The 23939-nt window shown below is 57.6% G+C and overlaps 1 protein-coding gene across 1 annotated transcript in view; it reads left to right on the plus strand.

Annotated features, from left to right (window-relative positions):
- Positions 1 to 13055: 13055 nt before the first annotated feature.
- LOC148150501 (dynein regulatory complex subunit 11-like) overlaps positions 13056 to 23939 on the plus strand; it is a 47266-nt gene continuing 36382 nt past the window's right edge. The window contains exons 1-2 of the mRNA XM_087985886.1: positions 13056 to 14479; positions 15588 to 15752. Coding sequence (XP_087842012.1) covers positions 15742 to 15752 — 11 coding nt within the window. The 5' untranslated portion in view covers positions 13056 to 14479; positions 15588 to 15741. The remainder of the gene's footprint in view (positions 14480 to 15587; positions 15753 to 23939) is intronic.

The raw sequence follows: 23939 nt of genomic DNA on the forward strand, positions 1-23939 counted from the left end.
TTCTCTGAACTGTCTCCAATACACCTATATCTCTCCTTTAGTAAGGTGACCAAACTTGTACATAATACTCCAGGTACAGTCTCGCTGATACAGTTACAGCAACACTGCCTACTTTTATTCCTTTGGCATTAAATGCCAGAATTCTATTTGCCTTCCTTACTAACTGCTGTACCTGCAGACTAGTTTTCTGCAACTCCTGCATAGACACCCAGATCCCTCTGCACCAAAGCACTCTGACATTTCTCTCCATTTCACGAATAAATTGTCTTTCTCTGGCTGTTTTCTGTGGAGCATCGGAGGCTGAGGGGTGACCTTATAGAGGTTTACAAAATTATGAGGGACATGGATAGGGTAAATAGGCAAAGTCTTTTCCCTGGGGTCGGGGAGTCCAGAACTAGAGGGCATAGGTTTAGGGTGAGAGGAGAAAGATATAAAAGAGACCTAAGGGGCAACTTTTTCACACAGAGGGTGATACGTATATGGAATGAGCTGCCAGAGGAAGTGGTGGAGGCTGGTATAATTGCAACATTTAAAAGGCATCTGGATGGGTGTATGAATAGGAAGAGTTTGGAGAGATATGGGCCGGGTGCTGGCAGGTGGGACTAGATTGGGTTGGGATATCTGGTCAGCATGGACGGGTTGGACTGAAGGATCTGTTTCTGTGCTGTACATCTCCATGACTCTATGACTCTCTGTCTCTATGACAGGTTTGTCTTATGAAGAGAGCTTAAGCAGTTTCAGCTGATACTATCTGGAGTTTAGGAGGACTGAGAAGAGAATGAATTGCGACATCTGAGATGCTAAAGGACATTGACAAAGTAAACATGTGAGGCGATCTCGAACGAGAGGTCATAATTTTAGGATAAGGCCTAGCAGATTAAATCAGAGACGAGGAGTAGTTAACTTAGGGCAGCATGGTAGCTCAGTGGTTAGCACTGCAGCCTCACAGCACCAGGGACCTGGGTTCGATTCCAGCCTTGGGCGACTGTCAGTGTGGAGTTTGCACATTCTCCCTGTGTCTGTACGGATTTCCTCCAGGTAATCTGGTTTCCTCCCACAATCCAAGGATGTGTGGATTGGCCATGGGAAAAGCAGGGATAGGGTCTAGATAGGATCCTTTTTGAAGGGTCAGTGCAGACTTGATGGGCTGAATAGCCTACTCCCACACAGTAGGGATTCTTTGATTCATTCAAAGAGTTGTGAATCTGTGAAATTCACTACCGCAGAGTGTGGTGGATGCCCAGGACATTGAGTAAATTTAAGGGACAGAGAGAGAGAGAGAGAGAGAGACAGGTTTTAAAATCAGTAATGGGTTGAAGAGTTGTGGCAGGAAAGTGGAGTTGAAGCCAAGATGAGATCAGCCATAATCATATCAAATGGTGGAGCAGGCTTGATGGGCTGAATGGCCAATTCACCTGACCTGCACATCTTTGGACTGTGGGAGGAAACCGGAGCACCCGGAGGAAACCCACGCAGACACTGGGAGAACGTGCAAACTCCACACAGTCAGTCGCCTGAGGCGGGAATTGAACCCGGGTCTCTGGTGCTGTGAGGCAGCAGTGCTAACCACTGTGCCACCGTGCCGCCCACGGACTGCTTCAGCGTCTGATGAGTCATGAATGGTGCTGAACACTGTGCCATCATTGGGAAACATCCCCATTTCTGACCGTATGGTGGAGGGAAGGTCATTGATGAAGCAGCTGAAGGCGGTTGGGTCTATCCTGACACTATCCTTGACACTCCCCTGAGGGACTCCTGCAGAGATGTCCTGGAGCTGAGATGACTGACCCTCCAAAACCATGACCATCTTCCTGTGTGTCAGGTCTGACTCTAACCAGTGGAGAGTTTGATCCCGATACCCATTAATTCCAGTTTTGCTCGGGGCTCCTTGATGTCACACTCGGTTGAATGCAGCCTTGATGTCAAAGGCTGTCCCTCTCCCCTCCCCTCTGGAACTCAGCTCCTTTGTCCATGTTTGACCCAGGGCTGTACTGAGGTCAGGAGCTGAGTGGTCCTGGCAGAACCTAGATTGTGTTATGATTTGGAGATGCCAGTGTTGGACTGGGGTTTACAAAGTTAAAACTCACACAACACCAGGTTATAGTCCAACAGGTTTATTTGGAAGCACTAACTTTCGGAGCGACGCTCCTTCATCAGATGGTTGGACTGTGTTCGAGTGTGTTAGCGTGAGTTAGACTGTGTTAGGGCATGTTAGACAGTGTTAGTGTGAGTTAGACTGTGTTAGTGTGAGTTAGACTGTGTTAGCGCGTGTTAGACTGTGTTAGTGTGAGTTAGCCTGTGTTAGTGTGAGACTGTGTTAGTGTGAGTTAGACTGTGTTAGCGCGTGTTAGACTGTGTTAGTGTGAGTTAGACTGTGTTAGTGTGAGTTAGACTGTGTTAGCGTGAGTTAGCCTGTGTTACTGTGAGTTAGACTGTGTTACTGTGAGTTAGACTGTGTTACTGTGAGTTAGACTGTGTTAGCGTGAGTTAGTTGAAACTTTATTGCTGGAACAGCACAGCAGGTCAGGCAGCATCCAGGGAACAGGAGATTCGACGTTTCGGGCACAGGCCCTTCTTCAGGAATGAGCAGAGAGTGTTCAGCAGGAGAAGATAAAAGGTAGGGAGGAGGGACTTGGAGGAGGGGCGTTGGAAATGTGATAGGTGGAAAGAGGTCAAGGTGAGGGTGATAGGTCGGAGTAGGATGGAGGCGGAGAGGTCAAGAAGAAGACTGCAGGTCAGGAAGGCGGTGCCGGGCTGGAGGGATTCGGCTGAGACAAGGTGGGGGGAGGGGGGATGAAGAAACTGGTGAAGTCCAAGTTCATCCCCTGTGGTTGGAGGGTTCCCAGTCGGAAGATAAGACGCTCCTCCTCCGACCGTCGGGTTGTTGTGGTTTGGCGGTGGATGAGTCCAATGACCTGCATATCCTCGGTGAAGTGGGAGGGGGAGTTGAAATGCTGTGCTACAGGGTGGTTGGGTTGGTTCGTCCGGGTGGCCCAGAGGTGCTCTCTGAATCGCTCCGCAAGTAGGCGGCCTGTCTCCCCAATATAGAGGAGGCCACACCGGCTGCAGCGGATGCAATAGATGATGTGGGTGGAGGTGCAGGTGAATCTGTGGCGGATATGGAAGTTTCCTTTGGGGCCTTGGAGAGAAGTGAGGGGGGAGGTGTGGGCGAAAGTGTTGCAAGGGAAGGTGCCGGGAGTGGAGGTTGGGTCGGTGGGGGGTATGGATCTGACAAGGGAGTCGCGGAGGGAGTGGTCTCTACGGAAAGCTGATAGGGGAGGGGAGGGAAATATATTCTTGGTGGTGGGGTCCGTTTGGAGGTGGCGGAAGTGACGGCGGATGATGCGCTGTACATGGAGATTGGTGGGGTGGTAGGTGAGGACCAGTGGGGTTCTGTCCTGGTGGCGGTTGGAGGGGCGGGGCTCAAGGGCAGAGGAGCGGGAAGTGGAGGAGATGCGGTGGAGGGCATCGTCGACCACGTCGGGGGGGAAATTGCGGTCCTTGAAGAAGGAGGCCATCTGTGTTGTACGTATTTTGAACTGGTCCTCCTGGGAGCAGATGCGGCGGAGACGAAGGAATTGGGAATATGGGAAGGCGTTTTTACAGGGGGCAGGGTGGGAGGAGGTGTAGTCCAGGTAGCTGTGGGAGTCGGTCGGTTTGTAGTAGATGTCGGTGTTGATTCGGTCGCCTGAGATAGAAATAGAGAGGTCTAGGAAGGGGAGGGAGGAGTCCGAGACTGTCCAGGTGAATTTGAGGTCGGGGTGGAAGGTGTTGGTGAAGTGGATGAACTGTTCAACCTCCTCGTGGGAGCACGAGGTAGCGCCGATACAGTCATCGATGTAGTGGAGGAAAAGGTGGGAGGTGGGGCCAGTGTAGCTGCGGAAGATGGACTGTTCCACATACCCTACGAAGAGGCAGGCATAGCTGGGGCCCATGCGGGTGCCCATGGCTACTCCTTTGGTTTGGAGAAAGTGGGAGGATTGGAAAGAGAAGTTGTTCAGGGTGAGGACCAGTTCAGTCAGTCGAAGGAGGGTGTCGGTGGAAGGGTACTGGGTGGTACGGCGGGAAAGGAAGAAGCGGAGGGCTTTGAGTCCTTCGTGATGGGGGATGGAGGTGTACAGGGACTGGATGTCCATGGTGAAGATGAGGCGAGCGCATCATCCGCCGTCACTTCCGCCACCTCCAAACAGACCCCAGCACCAAGGATATATTTCCCTCCCCTCCCCTATCAGCTTTCCGTAGAGACCACTCCCTCCGCGACTCCCTTGTCAGATCCACACCCCCCACCGACCCAACCTCCACTCCCGGCACCTTCCCTTGCAACCACAGGAGGTGCAACACTTGCGCCCACACCTCCCCCCTCACTTCTCTCCAAGGCCCCAAAGGAAACTTCCATATCCGCCACAGATTCACCTGCACCTCCACCCACATCATCTACTACATCCGCTGCAGCCGGTGTGGCCTCCTCTATATTGGGGAGACAGGCCGCCTACTTGCGGAGCGATTCAGAGAGCACCTCTGGGCCACCCGGACGAACCAACCCAACCAACCTGTAGCACAGCATTTCAACTCCCCCTCCCACTCCACCGAGGATATGCAGGTCATTGGACTCATCCACCGCCAAACCACAACAACCCGACGGTCGGAGGAGGAGCGTCTTATCTTCCGACTGGGAACCCTCCAACCACAGGGAATGAACTTGGACTTCACCAGTTTCTTCATCCCCTCTCCCCCCACCTTGTCTCAGCCGAATCCCTCCAGCCCGGCACCGCCTTCCTGACCTGCAGTCTTCTTCTTGACCTCTCCGCCTCCATCCTACTCCGACCTATCACCCTCACCTTGACCTCTTTCCACCTATCACATTTCCAACGCCCCTCCTCCAAGTCCCTCCTCCCTACCTTTTATCTTCTCCTGCTGAACACTCTCTGCTCATTCCTGAAGAAGGGCCTGTGCCCGAAACGTCGAACCTCCTGTTCCCTGGATGCTGCCTGACCTGCTGTGCTGTTCCAGCAATAAAGTTTCAACTTTGATCTCCAGCATCTGCAGACCTCACTTTCTCCTCCTTAGTGTGAGTTAGACTGTGTTAGCATGAGTTAGCCGGTGTTACTGTGAGTTAGACTGTGTTACTGTGAGTTAGCCTGGTGTTAGTGTGAGTTAGACTGTGTTAGTGTGAGTTAGACTGTGTTAGCGTGGGTTAGACTGTGTTACTGTGAGTTAGCCTGTGTTAGTGTGAGTTAGACTGTGTTAGTGTGAGTTAGACTGTGCTACTGTGAGTTAGACTGTGTTAGCGTGAGTTAGACTGTGTTACCGTGAGTTAGCCGGTGTTACTGTGAGTTAGACTGTGTTACTGTGAGTTAGACTGTGTTAGCGTGAGTTAGACTGTGTTAGTGTGAGTTAGACTGTGTTAGTGTGAGTTAGACTGTGTTACTGTGAGTTAGCCTGTGTTAGTGTGAGTTAGACTGTGTTAGCATGAGTTAGACTGTGTTACTGTGAGTTACACTGTGTTAGTGTGAGTTCGACTGTGTTACTGTGAGTTAGACTGTGTGACTGTGAGTTAGCCTGTGTTAGTGGGAGTTAGACTGTGTTAGCGTGAATTAGACTGTGTTAGTGTGAGTTAGACTGTGTTAGCGTGAGTTAGACTGTGTTACTGTGAGTTAGACTGTGTTAGTGTGAGTTAGACTGTGTTAGTGTGAGTTAGACTGTGTTAGCATGTGTTAGACTGTGTTACTGTGAGTTACACTGTGTTAGTGTGAGTTAGACTGTGTTAGCGTGAGTTAGACTGTGTGACTGTGAGTTAGCCTGTGTTAGTGGGAGTTAGACTGTGTTAGCGTGAGTTAGACTGTGTTACTGTGAGTTAGACTGTGTTACTGTGAGTTAGACTGTGTTAGCGTGAGTTAGACTGTGTTACTGTGAGTTAGACTGTGTTAGCGTGAGTTAGACTGTGTTACTGTGAGTTAGCCTGTGTTAGTGTGAGTTAGCCTGTGTTAGTGTGAGTTAGACTGTGTTACTGTGAGTTAGACTGTGTTAGCGTGAGTTAGACTGTGTTACTGTGTGTTTGACTGTGTTAGTGTGAGGTAGACTGTGTTAGCGTGAGTTAGACAGTGTTACTGTGACTTAGTCTGTGTTACTGTGACTTAGTCTGTGTTACTGTGAGTTCGACTGTGTTACTGTGAGTTAGACTGTGTTAGCGTGAGTTAGCCTGTGTTACTGTGAGTTAGACTGTGTTAGCGTGAGTTAGCCTGTGTTACTGTGAGTTAGACTGTGTTACTGTGAGGTAGACTGTGTTAGCGCGTGTTAGCCTGTGTTAGTGTGAGTTAGACTGTGTTAGTGTGAGTTAGACTGTGTTAGCGCATGTTAGCCTGTGTTAGTGCGTGTTAGCCTGTGTTAGTGTGAGTTAGACTGGGTTAGTGTGAGTTAGCCAGTGTTAGCGCGTGTTAGCCTGTGTTAGCGTGAGTTACACTGTGTTAGCGCGTGTTAGCCGGTGTTAGCGCATGTTAGCCTGTGCTGAGATGCTCAGGGCTGTGTTCTGAGATGAGACTGCCTGTGTTGGGTGGTGTTCAGGGCTGTGTTCTGGGATGAGACTGCCTGTGTTGGGTTGTGCTCAGGGCTGTGTTCTGAGATGAGACTGCCTGTGTTGGGTGGTGCTCAGGGCTGTGTTCTGGGATGAAACTGCCTGTGTTGGGTGGTGCTCAGGGCTGTGTTCTGGGATGAGACTGCCTGTGTTGCGTGGTGCTCAGGGCTGTGTTCTGGGATGAGACTGCCTGTGTTGGGTTGTGCTCAGGGCTGTGTTCTGAGATGAGACTGCCTGTGTTGGGTTGTGCTCAGGGCTGCGTTCTGGGATGAGACTGCCTGTGTTGGATGGTGCTCAGGGCTGTGTTCTGGGGTGAGACTGCCTGTGTTGGGCGGTGCTCAGGGCTGTGTTCTGGGATGAGACTGCCTGTGTTGGGTGGTGCTCAGGGCTGTGTTCTGGGATGAGACTGCCTGTGTTGGATGGTGCTAAGGGCTGTGTTCTGGGATGAGACTGCCTGTGTTGGGTTGTGCTCAGGGCTGTGTTCTGAGATGAGACTGCCTGTGTTTGATAGTGCTCAGGGCTGTGTTCTGGGATGAGACTGCCTGTGTTGGATAGTGCTCAGGGCTGTGTTCTGGGATGAGACTGCCTGTGTTGGGTGGTGCTCAGGGCTGTGTTCTGGGGTGAGACTGCCTGTGGGTGGTGCTCAGGGCTGTGTTCTGGGATGAGACTGCCTGTGTTGGGCGGTGCTCAGGGCTGTGTTCTGGGATGAGACTGCCTGTGTTGGGTTGTGCTCAGGGCTGTGTTCTGGGGTGAGACTGCCTGTGTTGGGCGGTGCTCAGGGCTGTGTTCTGGGGTGAGACTGCCTGTGTTGGGCGGTGCTCAGGGCTGTGTTCTGGGATGAGACTGCCTGTGTTGGGTGGTGCTCAGGACTGTGTTCTGAGATGAGACTGCCTGTGTTGGGTGGTGCTCAGGGCTGTGTTCTGGGATGAGTCTGCCTGTGTTGGATGGTGCTCAGGGCTGTGTTCTGGGATGAGACTGCCTGTGTTGGATAGTGCTCAGGGCTGTGTTCTGGGATGAGACTGCCTGTGTTGGATGGTGCTCAGGGCTGTGTTCTGGGATGAGACTGCCTGTGTTGGGTGGTGCTCAGGGCTGTGTTCTGGGATGAGACTGCCTGTGTTGGGTGGTGCTCAGGGCTGTGTTCTGAGATGAGACTGCCTGTGTTGGGTTGTGCTCAGGGCTGTGTTCTGAGATGAGACTGCCTGTGTTGGGTGGTGCTCAGGGCTGTGTTCTGGGGTGAGACTGCCTGTGTTGGATAGTGCTCAGGGCTGTGTTCTGGGATGAGACTGCCTGTGTTGGGTTGTGCTCAGGGCTGTGTTCTGAGATGAGACTGCCTGTGTTGGGTGGTGCTCAGGGCTGTGTTCTGGGGTGAGACTGCCTGTGTTGGGTGGTGCTCAGGGCTGTGTTCTGGGATGAGACTGCCTGTGTTGGGTGGTGCTCAGGGCTGTGTTCTGGGATGAGACTGCCTGTGTTGGATAGGACTCAGGGCTGTGTTCTGGGATGAGACTGCCTGTGGGTGGTGCTCAGGGCTGTGTTCTGAGATGAGACTGCCTGTGTTGGGTGGTGCTCAGGGCTGTGTTCTGGGGTGAGACTGCCTGTGTTGGGTGGTGCTCAGGGCTGTGTTCTGGGGTGAGACTGCCTGTGTTGGGCGGTGCTCAGGGCAGTGTTCTGGGATGAGACTGCCTGTGTTGGGTGGTGCTCAGGACTGTGTTCTGGGATGAGACTGCCTGTGTTGGGTGGTGCTCAGGGCTGTGTTCTGGGATGAGACTGCCTGTGTTGGATGGTGCTCAGGGCTGTGTTCTGGGATGAGACTGCCTGTGTTGGATAGGGCTCAGGGCTGTGTTCTGGGATGAGACTGCCTGTGTTGGATAGGGCTCAGGGCTGTGTTCTGGGATGAGACTGCCTGTGTTGGATAGTGCTCAGGGCTGTGTTCTGAGATGAGACTGCCTGTGTTGGGTGGTGCTCAGGGCTGTGTTCTGAGATGAGACTGCCTGTGTTGGGTGGTGCTCAGGGCTGTGTTCTGAGATGAGACTGCCTGTGTTGGGTGGTGCTCAGGGCTGTGTTCTGGGATGAGACTGCCTGTGTTGGATAGGGCTCAGGGCTGTGTTCTGAGATGAGACTGCCTGTGTTGGGTGGTGCTCAGGGCTGTGTTCTGGGATGAGACTGCCTGTGTTGGGTTGTGCTCAGGGCTGTGTTCTGCGATGAGACTGCCTGTGTTGGGTGGTGCTCAGGGCTGTGTTCTGAGATGAGACTGCCTGTGTTGGGTGGTGCTCAGGGCTGTGTTCTGGGATGAGACTGCCTGTGTTGGGTGGTGCTCAGGGCTGTGTTCTGGGATGAGACTGCCTGTGTTGGGCGGTGCTCAGGGCTGTGTTCTGGGATGAGACTGCCTGTGTTGGGTGGTGCTCAGGGCTGTGTTCTGGGGTGAGACTGCCTGTGTTGGGTGGTGCTCAGGGCTGTGTTCTGGGGTGAGACTGCCTGTGTTGGATAGTGCTCAGGGCTGTGTTCTGAGATGAGACTCCCTGTGTTGGGTGGTGCTCAGGGCTGTGTTCTGGGATGAGACTGCCTGTGTTGGGTGGTGCTCATGGCTGTGTTCTGGGATGAGACTGCCTGTGTTGGATAGTGCTCATGGCTGTGTTCTGAGATGAGACTGCCTGTGTTGGGTGGTGCTCAGGGCTGTGTTCTGAGATGAGACTGCCTGTGTTGGGTGGTGCTCAGGGCTGTGTTCTGGGATGAGACTGCTTGTGTTGGATAGTGCTCAGGGCCGTGTTCTGGGATGAGACTGCCTGTGTTGGGCGGTGCTCAGGGCTGTGTTCTGGGATGAGACTGCCTGTGTTGGGTGGTGCTCAGGGCTGTGTTCTGGGATGAGACTGCTTGTGTTGGATAGTGCTCAGGGCCGTGTTCTGGGATGAGACTGCCTGTGTTGGGTGGTGCTCAGGGCTGTGTTCTGGGGTGAGACTGCCTGTGTTGGGCGGTGCTCAGGGCTCTGTTCTGGGATGAGACTGCCTGTGTTGGGCGGTGCTCAGGGCTGTGTTCTGGGATGAGACTGCCTGTGTTGGGTGGTGCTCAGGGCTGTGTTCTGGGATGAGACTGCCTGTGTTGGGCGGTGCTCAGGGCTGTGTTCTGGGATGAGACTGCCTGTGTTGGGTGGTGCTCAGGGCTGTGTTCTGGGATGAGACTGCCTGTGTTGGGTGGTGCTCAGGGCTGTGTTCTGGGATGAGACTGCCTGTGTTGGGTTGTGCTCAGGGCTGTGTTCTGGGATGAGACTGCCTGTGTTGGGTGGTGCTCAGGGCTGTGTTCTGGGATGAGACTGCCTGTGTTGGATAGTGCTCAGGGCTGTGTTCTGGGATGAGACTGCCTGTGTTGGGTGGTGCTCAGGGCTGTGTTCTGGGATGAGACTGCCTGTGTTGGGCGGTGCTCAGGGCTGTGTTCTGGGATGAGACTGCCTGTGTTGGGTGGTGCTCAGGGCTGTGTTCTGGGATGAGACTGCCTGTGTTGGGCGGTGCTCAGGGCTGTGTTCTGGGATGAGACTGCCTGTGTTGGGCGGTGCTCAGGGCTCTGTTCTGGGATGAGACTGCCTGTGTTGGGTGGTGCTCAGGGCTGTGTTCTGGGATGAGACTGCCTGTGTTGGGCGGTGCTCAGGGCTGTGTTCTGGGATGAGACTGCCTGTGTTGGGTGGTGCTCAGGGCTGTGTTCTGGGATGAGACTGCCTGTGTTGGGTGGTGCTCAGGGCTGTGCTCTGGGATGAGACTGCCTGTGTTGGATAGTGCTCAGGGCTGTGTTCTGGGATGAGACTGCCTGTGTTGGGTGGTGCTCAGGGCTGTGTTCTGGGGTGAGACTGCCTGTGTTGGGTGGTGCTCAGGGCTGTGTTCTGGGATGAGACTGCCTGTGTTGGGTTGTGCTCAGGGCTGTGTTCTGGGATGAGACTGCCTGTGTTGGGTGGTGCTCAGGGCTGTGTTCTGGGGTGAGACTGCCTGTGTTGGGTGGTGCTCAGGGCTGTGTTCTGGGGTGAGACTGCCTGTGTTGGGTGGTGCTCAGGGCTGTGTTCTGGGGTGAGACTGCCTGTGTTGGGTGGTGCTCAGGGCTGTGTTCTGGGATGAGACTGCCTGTGTTGGGTTGTGCTCAGGGCTGTGTTCTGGGATGAGACTGCCTGTGTTGGGCGGTGCTCAGGGCTCTGTTCTGGGATGAGACTGCCTGTGTTGGGTGGTGCTCAGGGCTGTGTTCTGGGATGAGACTGCCTGTGTTGGGCGGTGCTCAGGGCTGTGTTCTGGGATGAGACTGCCTGTGTTGGGTGGTGCTCAGGGCTGTGTTCTGGGATGAGACTGCCTGTGTTGGGTTGTGCTCAGGGCTGTGTTCTGGGATGAGACTGCCTGTGTTGGGCGGTGCTCAGGGCTCTGTTCTGGGATGAGACTGCCTGTGTTGGGTGGTGCTCAGGGCTGTGTTCTGGGATGAGACTGCCTGTGTTGGGCGGTGCTCAGGGCTGTGTTCTGGGATGAGACTGCCTGTGTTGGGTGGTGCTCAGGGCTGTGTTCTGGGATGAGACTGCCTGTGTTGGGTGGTGCTCAGGGCTGTGCTCTGGGATGAGACTGCCTGTGTTGGATAGTGCTCAGGGCTGTGTTCTGGGATGAGACTGCCTGTGTTGGGTGGTGCTCAGGGCTGTGTTCTGGGGTGAGACTGCCTGTGTTGGGTGGTGCTCAGGGCTGTGTTCTGGGATGAGACTGCCTGTGTTGGGTTGTGCTCAGGGCTGTGTTCTGGGATGAGACTGCCTGTGTTGGGCGGTGCTCAGGGCTCTGTTCTGGGATGAGACTGCCTGTGTTGGGTGGTGCTCAGGGCTGTGTTCTGGGATGAGACTGCCTGTGTTGGGCGGTGCTCAGGGCTGTGTTCTGGGATGAGACTGCCTGTGTTGGGTGGTGCTCAGGGCTGTGTTCTGGGATGAGACTGCCTGTGTTGGGTTGTGCTCAGGGCTGTGTTCTGGGATGAGACTGCCTGTGTTGGGCGGTGCTCAGGGCTGTGTTCTGGGATGAGACTGCCTGTGTTGGGTGGTGCTCAGGGCTGTGTTCTGGGATGAGACTGCCTGTGTTGGGTGGTGCTCAGGGCTGTGCTCTGGGATGAGACTGCCTGTGTTGGATAGTGCTCAGGGCTGTGTTCTGGGATGAGACTGCCTGTGTTGGGTGGTGCTCAGGGCTGTGTTCTGGGATGAGACTGCCTGTGTTGGGCGGTGCTCAGGGCTGTGTTCTGGGATGAGACTGCCTGTGTTGGGTGGTGCTCAGGGCTGTGTTCTGGGATGAGACTGCCTGTGTTGGGTGGTGCTCAGGGCTGTGCTCTGGGATGAGACTGCCTGTGTTGGATAGTGCTCAGGGCTGTGTTCTGGGATGAGACTGCCTGTGTTGGGTGGTGCTCAGGGCTGTGTTCTGGGGTGAGACTGCCTGTGTTGGGTGGTGCTCAGGGCTGTGTTCTGGGATGAGACTGCCTGTGTTGGGTGGTGCTCAGGGCTGTGTTCTGGGATGAGACTGCCTGTGTTGGGTGGTGCTCAGGGCTGTGTTCTGGGATGAGACTGCCTGTGTTGGGTGGTGCTCAGGGCTGTGTTCTGGGATGAGACTGCCTGTGTTGGGCGGTGCTCAGGGCTGTGTTCTGGGATGAGACTGCCTGTGTTGGGTGGTGCTCAGGGCTGTGTTCTGGGATGAGACTGCCTGTGTTGGGTGGTGCTCAGGGCTGTGTTCTGGGGTGAGACTGCCTGTGTTGGGTGGTGCTTAGGGCACGGCTCTTGCTGGTTTTCCGTTGAGATTGGCTGCTGTGGGATTTGCTGTGATTTTGGGGATTTGCAGATTTGTGATTGGATCCGGCAAGGGGCGGGTTTTGTTGCTTTTCCCGGAATCAGGGCTTTCTGGAAAGCTCCAGTTTGTGTATTGTCCTGGTCTCCACGGAGACAACGTAAACAAACCGCAGCGAGACCAGAGAGGGAGAAAATAGAGAGAGGGAGTGAAAACAAGTGCAGACCAGAGGCCAGACTGATGGGAAACTGAGACTGACAGGGAGAAGACGGGGGGGGGTGGGGGAGAGACAGAGGGAGAGAGGGAAAGAGAGAGGGTGGGGAGAGGGGGAGAAGGGGAGCGAGGGGGAGTGAGAGAGACAGACAGGAGTAGAGAAGGCGAGAGTGGGGAGAGAGACAGAGGGGGGAGAGAGAGAGAGAGACGGGGGTGGAGTAAGTGGGGTGGAGAGAGACAGAGGGGGGAAAGGGGGGGAGAGAGAGACGGAGGGGGGACAGAGACAGAGGGGGTGGGGGGAGAGAGAGAGAGAGAGGCAGAGAGGGGGAGAGAAACAGAAGAGGGGAGAAAAAGGGGGGGAGAGAGAGAGACAGATAGCAGAGAGAAACTGGGAGATACAGAGGCAGAGAGGGGTCGGGCGATTTGGGGATACTGGGAGAGGGAGACAGATAGAGACAGAGAGGAGGTGGATAGAGAGACTGAGAGAGAAAGGGAGACAGGAAAGAGTGACGGAGAGAGGGGGAAGATAAGGAGGGGATAGAGGGATTGCGATTCACGGGGAGAGAGAGAAAGAGAGAGAGAGTGGGGCGAGGGTGATGGGCTGTGGGTTGGATTGAGTTGAGTGAGTCACTAAGAGATTTGGAGGCAGAGTGATGGTTGATTATTAATGAGATTGAGGGGCTGGAGTGAGGAGGGGCTGGAATTTGGGGGAAGGGGTCAGTTTGAGGGGATTTAACTGGGAATGGATTCTGAGGACATGAGGGTCAGGTGGAAAGGTTAGCTCACTGAGCTCAGTGAGAGAGCGAGAGAGTGACTACTCCCTGGGGGTGTCAGGACCCACATCCCCTCCTCCTCAAACTCCCCACAAATGCATCAGGGTAATCACAGAGAGGCTTTCACAGGAATTCACTGCAGGAACTGACCACTGCGACCAGGAACTGACCACTGTGACCAGGTACTGACCACTGTGACCAGGAACTGACCACTACAACCAGGTACTGACCACTGTGACCAGGTACTGACCACAGCAAACCAGGTACTGATCACTCAACTGGGTACTGACCAAAGGGACCAGGTACTGACCACTGTGACCAGGAACTGACCACTGTGACCAGGTACTGACCACAGTGACCAGGAACTGACCACTACAACCAGGTACTGACCACTGCAACCAGGTACTGACCACAGTAACCAGGTACTGACCATTGCAACCAGGTATTGACCACTGCGACCAGGAACTGACCACGACAACCCAGGTACTGACCACTGCAACCAGGAACTGACCACTCAACCAGGAACTGACCACTCGACCAGGTACTGACCACTGCGACCAGGTACTGACCACTGCAACCAGGTACTGACCACAGTGACCAGGTACTGACCACTGTGACCAGGAACTGACCACTGCGACCAGGTACTGACCACAGTGACCAGGAACTGACCACTACAACCAGGTACTGACCACTGCAACTAGGTACTGACCACAATAACCAGGTACTGACCATTGCAACCAGGTATTGACCACTGCGACCAGGAACTGACCACTACAACCCAGGTACTGACCACTGCAACCAGGAACTGACCACTCGACAGGTACTGACCACTGTGACCAGGAACTGACCACTCGACCAGGAACTGACCACTCGACCAGGTACTGACCACTGCGACCAGGAACTGACCACTCGACCAGGTACTGACCACTGTGACCAGGAACTGACCACTGTGACCTGGTACTGACCACTGTGACCAGGAACTGACCACTACAACCAGGTACTGACCACAATAACCAGGTACTGACCATTGCAACCAGGTATTGACCACTGCGACCAGGAACTGACCACTACAACCCAGGTACTGACCACTGCAACCAGGAACTGACCACTCGACCAGGTACTGACCACTGTGACCAGGAACTGACCACTGTGACCAGGTACTGACCACTGTGACCAGGAAATGACCACTACAACCAGGTACTGACCACTGCAACCAGGTACTGACCACTGTGACCAGGAACTGATCACTCGACCAGGAACTGACCACTCGACCAGGTACTGACCACTGTGACCAGGAACTGACCACTCGACCAGGAACTGACCACTCGACCAGGTACTGACCACTGCGACCAGGAACTGACCACTCGACCAGGTACTGACCACTGTGACCAGGTACTGACCACTGTGACCAGGAACTGACCACTGCGACCAGGTATTGACCACAGTGACCAGGAACTGACCACTACAACCAGGTACTGACCACTGCAACCAGGTACTGACCACAGTAACCAGGTACTGCCCATTGCAACCAGGTATTGACCACTGTGACCAGGTACTGACCACTACAACCCAGATACTGACCACAGTGACCAGGAACTGACCACTGCGACCAGGAACTGACCACTGCAACCCAGGTACTGACCACTGCGACCAGGAACTGACCACAGTGACCAGGTACTGACCACTACGACCAGGAACTGACCACTGCAACCTGGTACTGACCACAGTGACCAAGTACTGACCACTGCAACTAGGTACTGACCACTCTGACCAGGTACTGACCACTTTTAACCAGGTACTGACCACAGTGACCAAGTACTGACCACTGCGACTAGGTACTGACCACAGAAACCAGGTGCTGACCACTGCAACTAGGTACTGACCACTCTGACCAGGTACTGACCACTGCAACCAGGTACTGACCACAGTGACCAGGAACTGACCACTGCAACCCAGGTACTGACCACTGCAACCAGGTACTGACCACAGTGACCAGGAACTGACCACTGTGTCCAGGTACTGACCACTACAACCAGGTACTGACCACAGTGACCAGGAACTGACCACTGTGTCCAGGTACTGACCACTACAACCAGGTACTGACCACTGTGACCAGGAACTGACCACTGTGTCCAGGTACTGACCACTACAACCAGGTACTGACCACTGTGACCAGGAACTGACCACCAAGTGGCCAACAGTGACCAGGAAAAGGACAGAAATTGGCAAGTGACTGGCCGATGGTAACTGATGACTGATGAACAGAAACCATCAAAGGACCAGCCAGTGACCAGAAGAGTTCAGCAACAGCCAGAAAGGGGGAAAGGAGCCAGCTCTGAGCAGGACCATCCGAACCCCACCCAGGAGCAGTCAGCAGTGACCATCACCCAGGGCTGCTCCGTGACGATCAGCTGCAGGAATGGCCCACAGGTTAGTGTCAGACACAGGCACCATCTCACACTCAGCAGGGACATGGACTGGCGGGATACAAAACGGCACCTCCCCACCACCTCCCCCAGGGGCAACTAGGGACAGGCAATAAATTCTGGACACAGCCGTTTATCCCATGAGTGAAAGGACACGACAGCAAGTACAGCGCTGAGGGAGTGCTGCACTGTCGGAGGGTCAGTGCTGAGGGAGTGACGCACTGTCGGTGGGTCAGTGCTGAGGGAGTGCCGCACTGTCGGAGGGTCAGTGCTGAGGGAGTGCCGCACTGTCAGAGGGTCAGTGCTGAGGGAGTGCCGCACTGTCGGAGGGTCAGTGCTGAGGGAGTGCTGCACTGTCGGAGGGTCAGTGCTGAGGGAGTGCTGCACTGTCGGAGGGTCAGTGCTGAGGGAGTGCCGCACTGTCGGAGGGTCAGTGCTGAGGGAGTGCCGCATTTTCGGAGGGTCAGTGCTGAGGGAGCACCCACTGTCAGACGGTCAGTGCTGAGGGAGTGCCGCACTATCAGAGGGTCAGTGCTGAGGGAGCGCGCACTGTCGGAGGGTCAGTGCTGAGGGAGTGGGCACTGTCGGAGGGTCAGTGCTGAGGGAGTGGGCACTGTCGGAGGGTCAGTGCTGAGGGAGCACCCACTGTCAGACGGTCAGTGCTGAGGGAGTGGGCACTGTCGGAGGGTCAGTGCTGAGGGAGTGCCGCACTGTCGGAGGGTCAGTACTGAGGGAGTGCTGCACTGTCGGAGGGTCAGTACTGAGGGAGTGGGCACTGTCGGAGGGTCAGTGCTGAGGGAGTGCCGCACTGTCAGAGGGTCAGTGCTGAGGGAGTGCCGCACTGTCGGAGGGTCAGTGCTGAGGGAGTGGGCACTGTCGGAGGGTCAGTGCTGAGGGAGTGCCGCACTGTCAGAGGGTCAGTGCTGAGGGAGTGCCGCACTGTCAGAGGGTCAGTGCTGAGGGAGTACCGCACTGTCGGAGGGTCAGTGCTGAGTGAGTGCCGTACTGTCAGAGAGTCATTGCTGAGGGAGTGCTGCGCTGTCGGAGGGTCACTTCTGAGGGAGCGCCGCACTGTCGGAGGGTCAGTGCTGAGGGAGTGGGCACTGTCGGAGGGTCAGTGGTGAGGGAGTGGGCACTGTCGGAGGGTCAGGGGTGAGGGAGTGGGCAGTATCGGAGGGTCACTGCTGAGGAAGTGGGCACTGTCGGAGGGTCAGTGCTGAGGGACTGGGCACTGTCGGAGGGTCAGTGCTGAGGGAGTGGGCACTGTTGGAGGGTCACTGCTGAGGAAGTGGGCACTGTCAGAGGGTCAGTACTGAGGGAGTGCCAGACTGTCGGAAGGTCAGTGCTGAGGGAGTGGGCACTATCGGAGGGTCAGTGTTGAGGGAGTGCTGCACTGTCGGAGGGTCGGTGCTGAGGGGGTGGCGCACTGTCTGAGGGTCAGTGCTGAGGGAGTGGGCACTATCGGAGGGTCAGTGCTGAGCGAGTGGGTACTGTCGGAGGGTCAGTGCTGAGGGAGCACCGCACTGTCGGAGGGTCAGTGCTGAGGGTGTGCCGCACAGTCGGAGGGTCGGTGCTGAGGGAGTGGGCACTGTCGGAGGGTCAGTGCTGAGGGAGTGCCACACTGTCGGAGGGTCGGTGCTGAGGGGGTGAAGCACTGTCAGCGGGTCAGTGCTGAGGGAGCACCGCACTGTCGGAGGGTCAGTGCTGAGGGAGCACCGCACTGTCGGAGGGTCAGTGCTGAGGGAGTGCCACACTGTCGGAGGGTCGGTGCTGAGGGGGTGAAGCACTGTCAGCGGGTCAGTGCTGAGGGAGTGGGCACTGTCGGAGGGTCAGTGCTGAGGGAGCGCCGCACTGTCTGAGGGTCAGTGCTGAGGGAGTGTCACACTGTCGGAGGGTCAGTGCTGAGGGAGCGCCGCACTGTCTGAGGGTCAGTGCTGAGGGAGTTCCGCACTGTCGGAGGGTCGGTGCTGAGGGAGTGGGCACTATCGGAGGGTCAGTGCTGAGGGAGTGGGCACTATCGGAGGGTCGGTGCTGAGGGAGTGGGCACTGTCAGAGGCTCAGTGCTGAGGGAACGCCGCACTGTCACAGGGTCAGTTCTGAGGGAACGCAGCACGATCGGAGGGTCACTGCTGATGGAGAGCCGCACTGTCGGAGGGTCGGTGCTGAGGGGGTGACGCACTGTCGGAGGGTCGGTGCTGAGGGAGTGCGCACTATCAGAGGGTCGGTGCTGAGGGAGTGGGCACTGTCAGAGGGTCAGTGCTGAGGGAGTGCTGCACTGTCGGAGGGTCAGTGCTGAGGGAGCGCCGCATTGTCAGAGGGTCAGTGCTGAGGGAGTGCCGCACTGTCGGAGGGTCGGTGCTGATGGGGTGACGCACTGTCGGAGGGTCAGTTCTGAGGGAGCACCGCACTGTCGGAGGGTCAGTGCTGAGGGAGTGCCGCACTGTCTGAGGGTCAGTGCTGAGGGAGTGTCACACTGTCGGAGGGTCAGTGCTGAGGGAGTGCTGCACTGTCGGAGGGTCAGTGCTGAGGGAGCGCCGCACTGTCTGAGGGTCAGTGCTGAGGGAGTGCCGCTCTGTGGGAGGGTCAGTGCTGAGGGAGTGCCGCACTGTCAGAGGGTCGGTGCTGAGGGACTGGGCTCTATCAGAGGGTCAGTGCTGAGGGAGTGCCGCACTGTCGGAGGGTCGGTGCTGAGGGAGTGCCGCACTATCGGAGGGTCAGTGCTGAGGGAGTGGGCACTATCGGAGGGTCGGTGCTGAGGGAGTGCCGCACTGTCGGAGGGTCGGTGCTGAGGGGGTGACGCACTGTCGGAGGGTCAGTGCTGAGGGAGTAGGCACTATCGGAGGGTCAGTGCTGAGGGAGTGCCGCACTGTCAGAGGGTCAGTGCTGAGGGAGTGCTGCACTGTCGGAGGGTCAGTGCTGAGGGAGTGCCGCACTGTCAGAGGGTCAGTGCTGAGGGAGTGCTGCACTGTCGGAGGGTCAGTGCTGAGGGAGTGTCAAACTGTCGGAGGGTCAGTGCTGAGGGAGTGCTGCACTGTCGGAGGGTCAGTGCTGAGGGAGCGCCGCACTGTCGGAGGGTCAGTGCTGAGGGAGTGCCGCACTGTCGGAGGGTCGGTGCTGAGGGAGTGGGCACTATCAGAGGGTCGGTGCTGAGGGAGTGCCGCACTGTCGGAGGGTCGGTGCTGAGGGAGTGCCGCACTATCGGAGGGTCAGTGCTGAGGGAGTGGGCACTATCGGAGGGTCGGTGCTGAGGGAGTGCCGCACTGTCGGAGGGTCAGTGCTGAGGGAACGCCGCACTGTCGGAGGGTCAGTGCTGAGGGAGTGGGCACTGTCGGAGGGTCAGTGCTGAGGGAGTGCCACACTGCCAGTGGGTCAGTGCTGAGGGAGTGCCACACTGTCGGAGGGTCAGTGCTGAGGGGGTGAAGCACTGTCAGCGGGTCAGTGCTGAGGGAGCACCGCACTGTCGGAGGGTCAGTGCTGAGGGAGCACCGCACTGTCGGAGGGTCAGTGCTGAGGGGGTGAAGCACTGTCAGCGGGTCAGTGCTGAGGGAGTGGGCACTGTCGGAGGGTCAGTTCTGAGGGAGCACCGCACTGTCGGAGGGTCAGTGCTGAGGGAGCGCCGCACTGTCTGAGGGTCAGTGCTGAGGGAGTGTCACACTGTCGGAGGGTCAGTGCTGAGGGAGTGCTGCACTGTCGGAGGGTCAGTGCTGAGGGAGCGCCGCACTGTCTGAGGGTCAGTGCTGAGGGAGTTCCGCTCTGTGGGAGGGTCAGTGCTGAGGGATTGCCGCACTGTCGGAGGGTCGGTGCTGAGGGAGTGCCGCACTATCGGAGGGTCAGTGCTGAGGGAGTGGGCACGATCGGAGGGTCGGTGCTGAGGGAGTGCCGCACTGTCGGAGGGTCGGTGCTGAGGGAGTGCTGCACTGTCGGAGGGTCAGTGCTGAGGGAGAGCCGCATTGTCAGAGGGTCAGTGCTGAGGGAGTGCTGCACTGTCAGAGGGTCAGTGCTGAGGGAGTGCCGCATTGTCAGAGGGTCAGTGCTGAGAGAGGGCCGCACTGTCGGAGAGTCAGTGCTTAGGGAATGCTGCCCTGTCAGAGGGTCAGTTCTGAGGGAGTGCTGCACTGTCAGAGGGTCAGTGCTGAGGGAGTGCTGCACTGTCGGAGGGTCAGTGCTGAGGGAGTGCTGCACTGTCGGAGGGTCGGTGCTGAGGGAGTGCCGCACTATCGGAGGGTCAGTGCTGAGGGAGTGGGCACTATCGGAGGGTCGGTGCTGAGGGAGTGCCACACTGTCGGAGGGTCAGTGCTGTGGGAGTGCTGCACTGTCAGAGGGTCAGTTCTGAGGGAACGCAGCACTATCGGAGGGTCACTGCTGATGGAGAGCCGTACTGTCGGAGGGTCAGTGCTGCGGGAGTGCCGCACTGTCGGAGGGTCGGTGCTGAGGGGGTGACGCACTGTCGGAGGGTCGGTGCTGAGGGAGTGGGCACTGTCAGAGGCTCAGTGCTGAGGGAACGCCGCACTGTCACAGGGTCAGTTCTGAGGGAACGCAGCACTATCGGAGGGTCACTGCTGATGGAGAGCCGCACTGTCGGAGGGTCGGTGCTGAGGGGGTGACGCACTGTCGGAGGGTCAGTGCTGAGGGAGTGCTGCACTGTCGGAGGGTCAGTGCTGAGGGAGCGCCGCATTGTCAGAGGGTCAGTGCTGAGGGAGTGCTGCACTGTCAGAGGGTCAGTGCTGAGGGAGTGCCGCACTGTCGGAGGGTCAGAGCTGAGGGAGAGCCGCACTGTCTGAGGGTCGGTGCTGAGGGAGTGGGCACTATCAGAGGGTCGGTGCTGAGGGAGTGGGCACTGTCAGAGGGTCAGTGCTGAGGGAGTGCTGCACTGTCGGAGGGTCAGTGCTGAGGGAGCGCCGCATTGTCAGAGGGTCAGTGCTGAGGGAGTGCCGCACTGTCGGAGGGTCGGTGCTGATGGGGTGACGCACTGTCGGAGGGTCAGTTCTGAGGGAGCACCGCACTGTCGGAGGGTCAGTGCTGAGGGAGCGCCGCACTGTCTGAGGGTCAGTGCTGAGGGAGTGTCACACTGTCGGAGGGTCAGTGCTGAGGGAGTGCTGCACTGTCGGAGGGTCAGTGCTGAGGGAGCGCCGCACTGTCTGAGGGTCAGTGCTGAGGGAGTGCCGCTCTGTGGGAGGGTCAGTGCTGAGGGAGTGCCGCACTGTCAGAGGGTCGGTGCTGAGGGACTGGGCTCTATCAGAGGGTCAGTGCTGAGGGAGTGCCGCACTGTCGGAGGGTCGGTGCTGAGGGAGTGCCGCACTATCGGAGGGTCAGTGCTGAGGGAGTGGGCACTATCGGAGGGTCGGTGCTGAGGGAGTGCCGCACTGTCGGAGGGTCGGTGCTGAGGGGGTGACGCACTGTCGGAGGGTCAGTGCTGAGGGAGTAGGCACTATCGGAGGGTCAGTGCTGAGGGAGTGCCGCACTGTCAGAGGGTCAGTGCTGAGGGAGTGCTGCACTGTCGGAGGGTCAGTGCTGAGGGAGTGCCGCACTGTCAGAGGGTCAGTGCTGAGGGAGTGCTGCACTGTCGGAGGGTCAGTGCTGAGGGAGTGTCAAACTGTCGGAGGGTCAGTGCTGAGGGAGTGCTGCACTGTCGGAGGGTCAGTGCTGAGGGAGCGCCGCACTGTCGGAGGGTCAGTGCTGAGGGAGTGCCGCACTGTCGGAGGGTCGGTGCTGAGGGAGTGGGCACTATCAGAGGGTCGGTGCTGAGGGAGTGCCGCACTGTCGGAGGGTCGGTGCTGAGGGAGTGCCGCACTATCGGAGGGTCAGTGCTGAGGGAGTGGGCACTATCGGAGGGTCGGTGCTGAGGGAGTGCCGCACTGTCGGAGGGTCAGTGCTGAGGGAACGCCGCACTGTCACAGGGTCAGTTCTGAGGGAACGCAGCACTATCGGAGGGTCACTGCTGATGGAGAGCCGTACTGTCGGAGGGTCAGTGCTGAGGGTGTGACGCACTGTCGGAGGGTCAGTGCTGAGGGAGTGCCGCACTATCGGAGGGTCAGTGCTGAGGGAGTGCCGCACTGTCGGAGGTTCGGTGCTGAGGGAGTGCCGCACTATCGGAGGGTCAGTGCTGAGGGAGTGCCGCACTATCGGAGGGTCGGTGCTGAGGGAGTGCCGCACTATCGGAGGGTCAGTGCTGAGGGAGTGGGCACTATCGGAGGGTCGGTGCTGAGGGAGTGCCACACTGTCGGAGGGTCAGTGCTGTGGGAGTGCTGCACTGTCAGAGGGTCAGTTCTGAGGGAACGCAGCACTATCGGAGGGTCACTGCTGATGGAGAGCCGTACTGTCGGAGGGTCAGTGCTGCGGGAGTGCCGCACTGTCGGAGGGTCGGTGCTGAGGGGGTGACGCACTGTCGGAGGGTCAGTGCTGAGGGAGTGGGCACTATCGGAGGGTCAGTGCTGAGGGAGTGGGCACTATCGGAGGGTCAGTGCTGAGGGAGTGCTGCACTGTCGGAGGGTCAGTGCTGAGGGAGTGCCGCACTGTCAGAGGGTCAGTGCTGAGGGAGTGCTGCACTGTCGGAGGGTCAGTGCTGAGGGAGAGCCGCATTGTCAGAGGGTCAGTGCTGAGGGAGTGCTGCACTGTCAGAGGGTCAGTGCTGAGGGAGTGGGCACTGTCGGAGGGTCAGTGCTGAGAGAGGGCCGCACTGTCGGAGAGTCAGTGCTTAGGGAATGCTGCCCTGTCAGAGGGTCAGTTCTGAGGGAGTGCTGCACTGTCAGAGGGTCAGTGCTAAGGGAGTGCTGCACTGTCGGAGGGTCGGTGCTGAGGGAGTGCTGCACTGTCGGAGGGTCGGTGCTGAGGGAATGCTGCCCTGTCAGAGGGTCAGTTCTGAGGGAGTGCTGCACTGTCAGAGGGTCAGTGCTAAGGGAGTGCTGCACTGTCGGAGGGTCGGTGCTGAGGGAGTGCCGCACTATCGGAGGGTCAGTGCTGAGGGAGTGGGCACTATCGGAGGGTCGGTGCTGAGGGAGTGCCACACTGTCGGAGGGTCAGTGCTGTGGGAGTGCTGCACTGTCAGAGGGTCAGTTCTGAGGGAACGCAGCACTATCGGAGGGTCACTGCTGATGGAGAGCCGTACTGTCGGAGGGTCAGTGCTGCGGGAGTGCCGCACTGTCGGAGGGTCAGTGCTGAGGGAGTGGGCACTATCGGAGGGTCAGTGCTGAGGGAGTGGGCACTATCGGAGGGTCAGTGCTGAGGGAGACGGCACTATCGGAGGGTCAGTGCTGAAGGAGTGGGCACTGTCAGACGGTCAGTGCTGAGGGACTGCTGCACTGTCAGAGGGTCAGTGCTGAGGGAGTGCTGCACTGTCAGAGGGTCAGAGCTGAGGGAGAGCCGCACTGTCTGAGGGTCAGTGCTGAGGGAGTGACGCTCTGTGGGAGGGTCAGTGCTGAGGGAGTGCCGCAATGTCAGAGGGTCGGTGCTGAGGGAGTGGGCACTATCAGAGGGTCGGTGCTGAGGGAGTGGGCACTGTCAGAGGGTCAGTGCTGAGGGAGTGCTGCACTGTCGGAGGGTCAGTGCTGAGGGAGCGCCGCATTGTCAGAGGGTCAGTGCTGAGGGAGTGCCGCACTGTCGGAGGGTCGGTGCTGATGGGGTGACGCACTGTCGGAGGGTCAGTTCTGAGGGAGCACCGCACTGTCGGAGGGTCAGTGCTGAGAGAACGCCGCACTGTCGGAGGGTCGGTGCTGAGGGGGTGAAGCACTGTCAGCGGGTCAGTGCTGAGGGAGTGGGCACTGTCGGAGGGTCAGTTCTGAGGGAGTGTCGCACTGTCGGAGGGTCAGTGCGGAGGGAGCACCGCACTGTCGGAGGGTCAGTGCTGAGGGAGCGCCGCACTGTCTGAGGGTCAGTGCTGAGGGAGTGTCACACTGTCGGAGGGTCAGTGCTGAGGGAGTGCTGCACTGTCGGAGGGTCAGTGCTGAGGGAGCGCCGCACTGTCTGAGGGTCAGTGCTGAGGGAGTGCCGCTCTGTGGGAGGGTCAGTGCTGAGGGAGTGCCGCACTATCGGAGGGTCAGTGCTGAGGGAGTGGGCACTGTCGGAGGGTCGGTGCTGAGGGAGTGCCGCACTGTCAGAGGCTCAGTGCTGAGGGAACGCCGCACTGTCACAGGGTCAGTTCTGAGGGAACGCAGCACTATCGGAGGGTCAGTGCTGAGGGAGTGCCGTACTGTCA

This window comes from Chiloscyllium plagiosum, unplaced genomic scaffold (genome assembly GCF_037043375.1).
Source record: "Chiloscyllium plagiosum isolate Xiang-an unplaced genomic scaffold, Cpla_swu_hap1 HiC_scaffold_4, whole genome shotgun sequence".
Lineage (NCBI taxonomy): Eukaryota > Metazoa > Chordata > Chondrichthyes > Orectolobiformes > Hemiscylliidae > Chiloscyllium > Chiloscyllium plagiosum.